This window comes from Ooceraea biroi, chromosome 4 (assembly GCF_003672135.1).
Source record: "Ooceraea biroi isolate clonal line C1 chromosome 4, Obir_v5.4, whole genome shotgun sequence".
Classification (NCBI taxonomy): Eukaryota; Metazoa; Arthropoda; class Insecta; order Hymenoptera; family Formicidae; genus Ooceraea; species Ooceraea biroi.
This window is the reverse complement of record NC_039509.1, coordinates 17,067,357-17,080,733: the sequence shown is the minus strand read 5'-3', so window position 1 is coordinate 17,080,733 and position 13,377 is coordinate 17,067,357. Positions and strand designations below refer to the sequence as shown.

The window sequence follows — 13,377 nt, the reverse complement described above, 5'->3', positions numbered from 1 at the left end:
TCAAAAGTTTAAAATTGTTAGTTTAGTGTCTTTCTATCTATTATGTACGAAAAATTAAGATGAATTTATTAGACCAAGTATCGATTTTTACTGGAATTTTTGAACGTTGATAGAAATCACTCTTTTTATTTTTAATTAAAAAAATTTTTTAATTTTATCTTAATTTTAACTATATTTATATTGAGTATATTTACATTCGTAATTCTATTAGCCTAGGAATCAATTTTTCCTACTATTTCGAACCATTGTCGTAAAGCGTCACTCAAAACACTCGGTAATGCGTTTGTATCTCTGAGAATCACGTAAAAAGGAAACGGAAAAGAGTCCATGTACGGTTCCATTACCAAGCCTGATTCTTCGAGTCTAGTCGTATAGTAATCCAGCACGGAAAACTGAAAAAATAAAAAATCGAGCTTTATCCGCTAACCTATAATTAATGTAGAGTTTACTAATCATTATCACACATCACATAAACATGATTATAAAAGGAAAGTTAAATATTACCTTGCCATTCGGATTTTCGGCTATTATAAATATTAGAAATATATCTTGCATTCTTGCTCTTTTCACAACGCTCTGTATTATTCCCTTTCCTTCTGAATTTACTCCCATGCCATCCGAAAGAATTATCATCAGCTTAGCATTATCGGATGAACCACGCTGATTTTCAAACATGCCCATTGCAAAATTGACTGCTTCCGAATACAATGTCTCCTTCTGATCATACGTCATTTCTTGCATTATCCTGGAATCAGAAAAAAATATAAATGTGTGTTTGTGACTATATAATTTTCATTAGTGAATGTTAAAATAATTCTCTTAACTTTTATCGAGCTCGTAATTAAATCATGTTGCACTTGAGTTCTGCCGATATCATGGACACATTATCTCAATTATGAGAGCATATTCTTCGTGCAATCCTTCCAAAGATCGTTTTTTAATAGTCTTTAATAAATGATAAATTATTGATCGAATAGTTTCTGATTTTGCAATGTCAATGACTGACTGAATAACGTGGATCGAATGATTGCTCGCAGAAGAACTAGTCGGCAAAACTCACGAGCTTGATTTAATTATTTAGATTAAGTAAAGACAGAAATACCTATTTCCAGTTTGTTCGGTGAATGTTTCTCCTAAAGGATGTAACAGTTTTATCGTCGACCCGAAATTGAAGACACCAAGTTGTCCCACTTCCAGATAAGTCATAGCTTTGCTGATCAGCGCTAAGGATTCGAATATCATTTCTTTGGATTTATTGTTTGATACGCTGCTGGAATCATCCACCGCGATGATGATTTGATAGTCACGTTTGGAAGGCTTCGTCCGTCTCAGCCAGATCTTATCCTTACGGAATTGACTGGCTATGTAGGGAATGATCTTCCGCATGTTGATGCGCTTGCCTGTCTTGTAATCGCCCTTTAGTCGCGACGCTTGCGTGGGCTCCAAAATCAGCCTCAATTTCTCTGACAAGTCCCTGGCAGCTGCATCCGTGATTGAACACAAATCATTCCACGCGGCTGCAGCTTCCTCGGTAGACGGAATTTGCGTCCATTCACTCAATATCTTTTCCAGTTCAGAACGTTTACTTTCCACGTAATTGGAAGTAAGATCGTCCTGTTCCAAATTACATTCCATCGTGTTAAAAATACACTCGTTTCCTCTCTGTACCCACGGCATCTTTGTCTCTTCTCCTTCAAATTCGATCGGTGTTTCCATTTCGACGTCGTTCCCGATTCTCTTTTCAGCACTGGTATCTTTTTGCCTTTCATTAGCCTCGGAAACTTTCTCAGGTTTTTGCTCCGTTACTTTGTCATTCGTTGTGTCGGTCTGTTCATCTTCATGCATCTCCACATCCATGCAATCGTCCTCTTTCTCTTCTTTCTCATTTTCTTTGTCCTCGTTGGAAGCTTGTTGCTTAAGCTGATCTTCCGTAGCAGCGTCCAGCGTATAATCGTCGAATTTCTGGGAATCCTTGTGGATATGCTGAGCCATTTCGGCTTCATTGCTGTGAGAGCCTAAATCGTCCTCCTTCTCGCTTCTCGATACTTCCTCCTGCGTGTAAACGGTCTTCAGCTTCTTCGGCAGCGGTTCGTATCTGTCCAACAGGGTGCGATCCTCGTTGCTCCTACTTGGTTTGTTCTTTTTCATTGGTTGCGTTATGTTTCTCTGCGGTCCTGAAATGATTTCCTGCTTGGAAGATCCCGTATGTCCGCTCTCTTGCTGTACTGACTCCGATTGCCCGATACCGTTATCGTTGCTGTTTTCCTGAGTATTCTCAGTCGAGGCATCTTGCTGCTGCTGATTGTCGTCATTCTGTTCTTGCGCTACTGCATCCCGCGAACCTTCTGTCGTTTTTTCGACCGCTTGCGCATCCATTTGTTGACTCGCGTCATTCGCGCTTGGCGTCGCCTCCTCGTGCAGCTTCTCCTCTTCCGTTTCTTCCTGATTCTGCTTTTCGTCTTCCTCGTTCTCTCCGGTCTCCGCATTATTTCCGTTATTCTCTTCGTTTTCCTTATTAGCCTCGACATCGTCTTTTGTATTTTGTCCATTCTTATCCATGTTTTCGCCGTCCTCGTCTTCGTCCTCTTTTCCAGAATCGTTTTCTTTGTCATCATCAGTTTCTTCATCGAGTTTCGCATCCTTTTCTTGAGGCGGCGGCTTGGAGTCTTTCATCTCGTCGATGTCGAACGGATTCTCTTCCTGAGGTCCGTCGTTATTCTCTTCTTCGTTCTCATCCAAATTCAAGTCTTCCGGTAAATCAAACGGCTCGGGTTCTGGTTGAGGCTGGAAGTTGCCGTAATAAGGATCAACCTGGTCTTCATTCACCTCCGGTTCATTCAGCTCGTTTATTTCCTTTTTACTGTCTTCTTGTTGGTTTTCGTCTGTATCATCGTCATCGTGTTGTCTTTTTCTATCTGTATCATCTTTCGCGGTTAATTCCTTTTCACCGGTCTGTTCACCCTTGCCCTCCTTTTCGTCTTCATTCTCTGGCTGATTATCGTCGTCGGATTCTTCCTTATCGTCGCCCCAGATTTCTTTATCGAGCTGTTCAGCGCCTTCTCCCGTCTCTCCCATTTCCTTATCCAAGTCGTCCTCTTCGTCGTCGTCATCACTCTGTTCTTCTTCATCCTTATTGCCCTTTTCGAGATCTTGGAGTTTGCTGTCAAAGTCCTCGGACATGTCAATTCCTTTCTCCTCTTCCTTACAAGTCTTATCCTCCTGTTTCTCTTGCTCCTGATCTGCGAGTTTTGCGTCCTCGAGCTGATCCTCGGATTCTATTCTGTCGGAGACGTCTTTCGTTCCCTCACCATCTGCTAAACCCATCCCACCTTTCTCTGTCTTCTCGCCTGATTCATCTGTTTCGCCTTCCTCGAGATCTAAATGTTTCGGTACGCAGAATCCATTTGCAGCCAGATCCAAAAAGACATTCAACTGTAGATACAGCATTTTGCATGTAACGCGGAATGCTGCCACTTGCTCATTTAAGTAAAATTGGCTGAGCAACATATACTGTTCCAGTAGCGGTAAACATTTTAGCAACAAGCTGGAAAAAATAATAACACGTGCATCAATTAATTTTTATTAGAGAATATATTCATGCTAATTTAAGAAATACAACGAAAATTTACTGTTTCGTATTTTTTATCTCACATTTAGAAAATTTTATTAACACGATAGAAAGAATGCATATAAAAAATATTTTTCTATTCTTTGATAAAAGATTACTTAGGAAACATCGTTACATTTTATAAAATCACTTATATTCTTTAAAATGATAAATATTAAGATGATTCTTACCCTGTGCAGTAATTCGCTGATTGTAGATCGAGCTCACGTATCGATAACAAAAGATTGAAAAATGAATCGGATATTGTAGACAGCTTCAACTCGGTTATATCTTTCTCGAGGGAGTCGACAAGTTTTTCTTTCAATACATTTTCCTGCATTTCTTTTTCCACGTCGTCCTCATTATTTTTCTCTTTCGAATTTTCATTCGTATGTGTTGCATCGTCGTTCATATTAATGCGGTCTTTGTATTTCTTCTGTATGACGAGCAATATCGTGTTTATGAACTGTTCCAGCGCTAATTCGTATTGTTCAATAGCATTATTGGTTGCTTTTGATCGTTCCTCGTTATCAACTTCCGCGGATTCTCGCAAGCGTTCAAAATCACGAAGAGAACATTCCATCTTCATGTCGAAGAATGCTATATTTTCCCAGATAGGATGCTCGATGTCTGTGTTCGTGAATAGTCGTTTTAGCTCTTTGCATCGTGCTCTTAGATTTTCGATCGTTGCGCAGGATTGTTCCAAAAATTTAAAATGTCTTGAACTCAAGATTGAAGCATAGACGGAGCCATCTCCTGATAACACTTGGAATGGCATGAACAAGACATGGTAACGTTTCGCGACAGCTTTTATCGAATTCAGTCCATCCTTCACCAAAGCGTTCGCGTTCTTCCAGGCTTCGTCATTCTGAGAGGCGGCGGTTATGGGGAGTGCGTTTGCGTGCAAGGTAAGCATGGCTCTACCCGGGTCCGTTGATGAATCTGCAGGACAGCACTGTAGAAACAGAAGCAGCTGCTCAAAACCAGCTTCTATCGTTATCAGCAATGTCTTCAGATTCTCGGCGCAGTTCTGGCCCTCGCGCTGTTTCGATGTGGTCAAATCTTGCTCGCACGACTCAGACAAATTCGCCAGCTGTATACGAAGCGACGAGAAACGATCAAATGATTGGGCGATCGTCCTCTTCTGTCTGTGAGCCATCAGCATCAGGTGCGCGGAGTACCCCCGGCAACGTTCTATGTTTTGCAGTCCCAGATCGGTGTGATTTGTGCTGAGCATTGCGTTAAGAGCGTTCAATCTGACAAGAGACTTGTAGTAGTACTTTTCGCAACCTTGCCAGTGCTTCAGCATGTGTTGATCTATATTCCTCAGATTGAAGTATCGATCGATCGTGGACAGATCCAACGATGGAACCGTGAAGTCTGTTACCTTATCCGCGTTGTTCTTCAACATTAGTCCACCGGCGCGGTAGGATACGCCCATTTGAGTCAACATTTTGAAGTAATTGCCGAGTGTCATTCTTTTCTGCTGCAGAATACTCTTCGCCTGGGATTTTTGTTTGCCCTTAGGTAAGTTCTTGTCGATGTCCGTGTTGCGAAGACGCGCGCTCTGCTCCATGAAATCTTGGACAAAGTCTTCGAGCTCGGATCGTATACACGAATAAGAATTCCCCAGGATTATCTCTTTGCACAGCTTTTTGGCCTTCACCAGCAGCGTTTCTGTTCTTGTAATAAACCTGTTTGTGGATAGCGCTTTTGTTTCCGAAGAATGCGGAGATTTCGTTACGATAAAATTGTCAGGACTGATTGCATTATAAGAATCGCGATGATCCTGGTCATCCCAAACGCCTTTACTCATCTCCATGCTGTAAGATCCTGACTTAACGATCAAACAGGTGGATACGCTCTGTTTCAAGGCATTCTGGAATTCTTTTACGTATTTGTGTAACTGACGATGCGTCGCTTCGGCCGATTTTCTCACCGCCCAATGATTCGTGCCGGTCCATCGTACGATTTTGATGATGTCCTTCAGCTTCTTCTCGATGGGCGCTTTCAAGGCAGCGATCTGCGTCTTCACGTCATCGACGAATTGTTTATAATAACTGTACATGTTCCACAGTACGGCTGAAATCTCGTTTTTGTCGTCGTTATCATCGAGGTAGTACACATGGCAGTGGAACGTCAAGAGAAGATTTAATCGTGCTTCAAACTCGACGAGAGATGACTCGGTCATGAAATGCTCCAGTGATTCCACCAATTCTTGCCTGGTAATGGGTTGCTCGTCGTTTGCTCTCGCAATCTCGGTATCATTACATGCGGATTTCGTGACGTAGCTCTCGATCAATGCGTATAAGAAGAACCACCACTTGGACGTGTCCGATCTGAGGTCTTCGTACACTGTATCCAAGCAGGCCTTCCAGCAAGACAATTCCAGTTTACGCCATGATATTATCTGCTGTGTCAATGCCGATATGTGGTCTACCATACGGACACCGCTGTGCGCAAACTCCTCCCACTGGTGCATCTTCTCGAGTAGCAGTTCGAGACCCGTCAGGAACCGGGAGACGGGTGAGATGGTTGGGAACGTATAGATCCTTTCAATTATGCATCGTATCGATCTTAAAATCGGATTTTCCGGCCACTCCTTCAGCAATTCATCAACGCGACTCAAGATACTCTGACATACGGGCAGGCATTGCTTCACTTCTTCAATATTACAGTCGTTGTAAAAATTGTACGCTTTCGTCGTCTGCCGTCCGGCGTTTTCCCATAGCGTTTGTTGATTCACACTTTTGTCTTGATTCGCCTGCAGCTCCAAAGTGACCAACAAGTTGAAGCTATTGTACAATCTGGTTGCGAGCCCCTCGCTCAAACTCGGTAGTATATCCTTGATCATCCCATGTACTGTGTTGTACCTCTGAATCAAAGGTCCAATGTAATCGGTCGAGCACATTGAAACGGGACTGTTGCACATCCACTTGGACGCAATGAAAGACGTGACAATGTTTGAGTGAATCTGCTGGATCTCTTTCATATCGTCTTTCGTGATAAGACCGCTGAGGCTCAGTTCGGTTTCATCTGATGTGTCCATTTCTACCGACACGTTTCCGTTTCCGTTGAGAGAGGGCATCGTATTCTCAATGTCGTCAAAATCTTTCGCATCATGCTTAGGGAACATTTTGTGGATGAGAGCGAGCTCGTCGTCCTCCTCTGCTGGCGCGTGACTCTTGATCTTGTTTTTATACAGACTGTCCCTCTCCGCGGCGCGCCTCTCTTCTTCCTGTTGCTGCTGCTTCCAGATCAGAACTATCTGCTGCAGTAGTTCGTTTATATTCCACCACAGTGACTTAGTCAGACCCCTGTTCAGGATCACGTGATTGTGCATCTCGTGCAGACCCGACTTGAATATCCGGAACTGCTCTCGCATTCTGACAAACGTGTCCGCAGAACGTAAATTTTCGCTAATCAGTTCCCGAGCACTTGTGGAAGCGCACAAGCCGCTTAGAGTTAAAAGACTATCCTGCTGCTGACCGATTGTTGGGAACCGCAGCAAATTGTGTATCAAAAACTCGAGATTGGCCACCGTGCTTTTACGTAGGGACGTCAGTCGTCGAATCTCGTTGATCAGTATACAAACACCGTGCCTCAGCTGAGCCAGAGCTGTCATCAGCGGAATAATCACGTCTGGATAAGCCGACAAGTACTTCGCCTCAATCTGCTCGGCGAACTGTTGCACTGACAAACTCCAGCTTTCAGCTTCTCGTGAGGTAATCTCAGCGGCTATTAGATCGGCCGAGTCGCAATTTTGACGAATCTTGCGTGCAATTGCACACAAGCTACTCGCGTGTTTCTCCACCAGTTTGTAGGAAGCTACCTCGTTTCTGAAATTGGCGCTTTCCTCGCTCAGCGAGGCAAAATTGACGGATGACGGTCTGAACGCTTTCAGATAGTTGAGATCGTCTCTCGTTTTCAGCAAACGTAGCTCACAGTTTCTCGTGGCCGCAAGTTTTGGATGCGCGTATTCGTCCTCCGCCGACATTCCCAAAATTCGGTTCTGTAACGTTGCAACGTACATTGTTCTCTTACAGTCGACAATATCCTGTTCCAAGTATTTGAGCTTCAGTTCCACTTTATGTACGGGATCAATTAAATCGAGATTCCCGAATAGTAGCAACTGAATATAACCGAGTGACATCCACGTTCTCCCCCGGTGAAGTATATTCTCTTCCTCGCCGGCATTTTCCTCGTCGATGGTGTTTATCTCATCACACGCTCTGTGCAGGTCCTCCAGCGGTTGGAAATAATCGATTTGCAATTTGTGTTCTATATCCACTGCGCGGGTTCCTTGCTTCTTCATGGCGATCGCAATCAAGTCACGTACATTGTACTCAATGTTCATTTTGTCGATCGCGGACATGTATAAACGCAAATAAAACTTTAATGTGATCAGATCGCTACTAGATAAGTCGTATCGTTTACTCGTTAGCGAGATGCTGTTGCGCCACAAAATCTCATTCAACAGTTGCAGCTGATCCATCTTTTTCGCGTATGTTCCGAGCGCGACCGCGGAAGAAACTTTCTTCTCTTTCTCTTGACTTGTTTTATTCAACATTAATTGCAACATTAGATTAAAGAGAACGGGCCCGCCGAAGTAGCATTCCATCTATAAATGTATGAAAATAAATTAATCAAGTACAAATACCGAGAGAAGAAATTAAATAGAATAATTTTGCAAAGAACAATACAAGTTAGGCAATATATAATGAGAGCAACAAATTGATTACAAACCTTGGACTCGGTGTAGACACACTCTGACATCCCTTCATCTTCCTCTGCCGTTATACCGTGCCATTGCAAAAGGCGGCTCGTATCTTTTACAGCGTAAGACTGCTGAGCAAATTGTGCGAGTCGACGGAACAATTCCGGCAGCAACGCGAGTTTTTGTTTCTGCTCGACCTCCGTCCGAGCCATCGTGTCTAACAAACTCATCAAATCGCTTGGTATACTGGGCAGATCCGCGAATCTCGCGAGGCATTCCGCAGTGGAGATTATACCGCTTCGACACATCTCCCCTTGCAAGGTGCAGGCGAGCGACAGGAACACGTATTCGTAAATCGGCCACAACTGTGTCTTCATGTTCAACTGCGTCATTTTTGCCTCCGAGAGAAGCGACTTTACTCTGCTAAGAACACTTTCGTTATTCCCGGAGGATCGTAGACAAGTGTAACTCTCACATAACTGTTCCATCTCCAGAATAGTCTGCCAAGTCGTTGTGTCAATCGGGCTGCCGGAGTGAATCTCACGCCACAGAGAGATCGCGCGATGCCTCATCGCTAATGCGTCGTCCAGCTGCACGGCCACAATTCTCCATTCTTCTCTCAAGATATTGCCACTCTTGTCTCTCGCGTCGAGCTTCTGTGTTATCCTCCGTAGCCCGGAGTGTACGTTCATGCAAGTTTCCGAGGAGTGGGGTGGCGGAAGCGTCAAATGCTTCTTAATTCTCTTTGATATTTTCTTGATAGGATCGTACACTGATCCCAATTGACCGTTTAGGTCGTCCACCAGATCCACCAAGCGTCCGACCTCGAGCGGGATCGCGTCCCTCGAAGATCTTTCGACTATTGTAAACAGCCTGCGCAGAAACTTCAAGAGCCACTTGTAATGTACTCTAAGCAATAAAGAAATCTGTTCCAAGTTTATGAACACATCTTTCGATTTTTCCGATTTGTTTATGAGCGTCATTTCGCCCAGTTGCACGAATCTCGCGTACCACATCAAATCCTTCCTCAATTCGACATATTCTTCAGAATTCGCAGTCACGTCGTAAACTTGTAAGATTGCACCGATGCAAGAACTTGCTCGCTCGATGAATTCTACAAAGTACGTTATGAGCGGTTGGTTCTTCAACCGCGAGAATAGTGTTCCTTTGTGTATAATGGCGGAATATTGTTTGACTGACATGATGTTCTTATCTTCTAATATTTCGTTTTCCGTTGGTATCACGTCGTTATTCAGCACCATATTATATGCGTACAGCAACAGCAACAGCTTATTCGCATCGCTGCAAACGCTATCATTTTCGTGGCATGTTATCTTCCTGCCAACGAGCTGCCACAGATTCCAAGGCAACGGACTGTTGCGAAAGCGAAACGATGCGATCACTTTTGCCATCAGTTCGATCTTTCTTTCAAAATTGCCAAATATCGCGTTCTGCCGCAGCATCTTCGAGATCCATCTCTTTCTGAGCTGCACGTCGCCTTGCGAGGATTGCTCGAAGAAGTTTAATAAAAGATGTGGCAACGCGTCAACAATGTCGATAACCAGCGCGAACTCTTCATTCTCTTCAAGATTGCAGAAGTCATTTAATAGCTTCGTGGTAGCGATGTCTCTTCCAGAACTTCCCGAGCCGAGTTTCGAACGCGACACGTGTATTTTAACGGCCGCGTTCAACAGCAGACCCTGTTGTCTGATAATGATGAGTCGCAAATTCTTCTGCAAGTTCGACACACTCCACGTAGCGGCATCCAGATCGATCATCGAGGCCTGCTGTTCATCACGTGCGACATGCTGCTCGATCGCTTCATCGATTAGGGCGATAAGGCGCTCCTCCTTGAATACCCGATCGGACATCGGTCTGGTCTTGACATAGACATCGATACACGCGTCTCTGATGGACTGCCCAGTGGGGAATCCACGTAGCGTGCGTTGCTTTACCAAGAACGCGGTGTGCAGGAGATCTACCGCGCCGAGCCGATCCACTGTCACGATCTCCGTCGACACTCTCTTGTAGATATCGAGCAACGCGGCTCGCTGCGCTGATCTCGCGATGCCGGCGTTGAACAGCAGCGATTGGAGATCGATCGCGTCGTAATCGATGTTCTCCTTCGCGCCGAGCATGTAAATCTCGACTCCTCTGTTACGCATGGCCCTAAAAATAATCGTTACCGTAATTTACGATAAAATGACATTAAGTGAAGCAATCCGATAGGATCATCGAGGAAGCAATTACCTGGAAATTTCGCCATATCGGGGATCCATAGTGAGAAATAGGCGAAAGTTTTTGTGTGGCTTGATAGTGACGACATTGCCTTCTCCGTTGACGCCTCGTTCGCCGATAGTGAGAACACCGTTTGGCTCTAACAGTCCATTAAGCCTGTCTAGTACAGCGGGGCTGCATAGATTAACCTGGTCGATGAGCAGCCAAGTGCCATCTTGCAAACACTAAAGGATCACTCCGTTATTACGTTGTTTTACATGATGTAACAATTTTACTAATCGAAAATATGCATAAAACAGTTAATGTTCTACATTTACGTTTTACCTTCAATTTCCGGACACTTAATATACAGGGTGAGGCACCTAAAACAGGCCACCTGCATATCTCGGCTATTATTGGTGATAGAAAACAATGTGTCAGACCAAACTTGCATGGTTTCGAGGGACACATAATTTGTTCTAAATAGTTTTTTTATTAGGTGGACGCGTAGAGGTCATATGAAGGTGAACTTCGTTTTTTTAAATGGTATGATATGTTTTTTTACATACCATCTAGTAGAGCGTTTGAAGATGCGCACATTGATCTACGGGTCAAAATCATTCAAGGTCACTGAAGGCTAAAATTTCTAAGTGCTAGAACTTTTTCATTTCTGAGTTTACGGTATTTTCAATAGCAGAGAACTCTAGGCAATATAAAAAATATAGATATCAACAACTCAGAACCTCTCGGAAAAGAAAAAATTTCTAAGGGCTAGAACTTTTTTATTTCTGAATTTACGGTATTTTCAATAGCAGGGAACTCTAGGCAATATAAGAAATAATGATATCATCAACTCAGAACTTCTCGGAAAAGAAAAAATTTCTAACGGCTAGAACTTTTTCATTTCTGAATTTACGGTATTTTCAATACAGAGAACTCTAGGCAATATAAGAAATAATGATATCATCAACTCAGAACTTCTCGGAAAAGAAAAAATTTCTAACGGCTAGAACTTTTTCATTTCTGAATTTACGGTATTTTCAATACAGAGAACTCTAGGCAATATAAAAAATAATGATAACAACAACTCAGAACTTCGCGGAAAAAGAAAAAATTTCTAAGAGCTAGAACTTTTCATTTCTGAGTTTACGGTATTTTCAATAGCAGAGAACTCTAGGCAATATAAAAAATAATGATATCATCAACTCAGAGCTCCTCTGAGAAGAAAAAAATTTTTTACTTAAGAACTTAGTAAATTATTTTCTCTTGCAGTTGGCTTTCAGTGACCTTGAATGATTTTGACCCGTAGATCAATGTGCGCATCTTCAAACGCTCTACTAGATGGTACGTAAAAAAACATATCATACCATTTAAAAAAACGAAGTTCACCTTCATATGACCTCTACGCGTCCACCTAATAAAAAAACTATTTAGAACAAATTATGTGTCCCTCGAAACCATGCAAGTTTGGTCTGACACATTGTTTTCTATCACCAATAACAGCCGAGATATTCAGGTGGCCTGTTTTAGGTGCCTCACCCTGTATAATAAAACTATTATCTGTGATTAATTTTAGTTTTCTGCTATCTCAAATTATACAGACACATACGTATAAAAATGAGTATAAGATATGGAGATAAAATATGGAATTTCCAATATTTCAGGAATTCTAATAAAAGCGAGCGTGCCTAGATGTAATAGTCTCACGTGATAGAAAAGTTCTCTGGAAGTCGCAATTCTTGACTCTATTAAAACTTCAGCAACACCTACATTATCCTGCATCAAGGGTAAAATATTGAATGGGGCAGCACGAAGTAAAGTTCAAAGTGGCGCAAGTTATCGCTCACGGTATTATATATAATTATAAAAAGGCGTCGTAAAGAGTACCGTATAAAAATTGCTTAAATCAAGTTCGAATGCTATGAGTATGACGAGCAATCTTGTCGAGACACGTCCTTTCTCTGGACGCTCTTGCATCTTAACAGGTTGAGGTATTCGCGAATAAACGCAAGCGTTTTCACGACGACAAGATTTACGAGAGATAATGGAGTATACCTTTACTAACACGCTGTCTACCCATTCGAACTTTCCACCGGCATTCAGGCATTTATCCTGCTTAACGAGATCCGACAGTTTCTTCAAGTCCGACTCGATATCAAGCAGTTCCGATTCGTGGCAAGGCTCGCAGAGCTTCATCTTCGACACCAACTCTGACAGTTTGTTGATTTTATTTAAGAACTGATTGAGTTGCACGTCCATTATTATGCCGGCGACGTTCTCATCTGTGGATGAATGGGAGCGATAAGGGTTCCATTGTCTTCAACGCAAATCAAATTTGTCAGAAGTGGCAGAAAGAGAGAATAGCCATTTTACCTACCAAATAAGCGTCGCACTTGTTCCAGATCTTCATGAAGCTTGCTAACTTGCTCCAAATTCTCCGTTAGCTTCGTCCGCAGGCTGGTGATGACTAGACTCGTCACACGATTTAACAGTTGCTCGAGATGCCGATTATAGTCCGTCTAACCAAAACAAGAACGCTTAATTACGTGTAAGCTCTCGTGAAAACTAATCTTATTCAGTTCTAATTCCTCAAGATGTGAGTGAGAGATTTATCTGTTGAATTAAATCTAATTAACGCATACCTACTAGCGATACGCATGGTATCGCAAAACATTTCATTCAGTTTGCAGTCGGAAGCGAGGTAATATTTACCATGTGATAAATAAGCTCGAACATATCGACCAACGAGAACCAATGAAAATTCATGAAAATTTTATATATTTACGTTTGTGTCAATACGTGTCACGATGCTCGTGTTTTACGGGCTCGCGAATGC

General features: G+C 42.7%; 1 protein-coding gene across 1 annotated transcript in view; it reads right to left on the bottom strand.

Annotated features, from left to right (window-relative positions):
* Positions 1-7: 7 nt before the first annotated feature.
* Positions 8-13,377, bottom strand: part of LOC105283079 (midasin) — a 75,589-nt gene continuing 62,219 nt past the window's right edge. Inside the window, exons 16-23 of the mRNA XM_011345543.3 lie at positions 12,919-13,060; positions 12,597-12,823; positions 10,575-10,786; positions 8,354-10,493; positions 3,799-8,228; positions 1,103-3,544; positions 505-745; positions 8-392 (exon numbers count right to left, since the gene is read on the bottom strand). Coding sequence (XP_011343845.2) covers positions 213-392; positions 505-745; positions 1,103-3,544; positions 3,799-8,228; positions 8,354-10,493; positions 10,575-10,786; positions 12,597-12,823; positions 12,919-13,060 — 10,014 coding nt within the window. The 3' untranslated portion in view covers positions 8-212. The remainder of the gene's footprint in view (positions 393-504; positions 746-1,102; positions 3,545-3,798; positions 8,229-8,353; positions 10,494-10,574; positions 10,787-12,596; positions 12,824-12,918; positions 13,061-13,377) is intronic.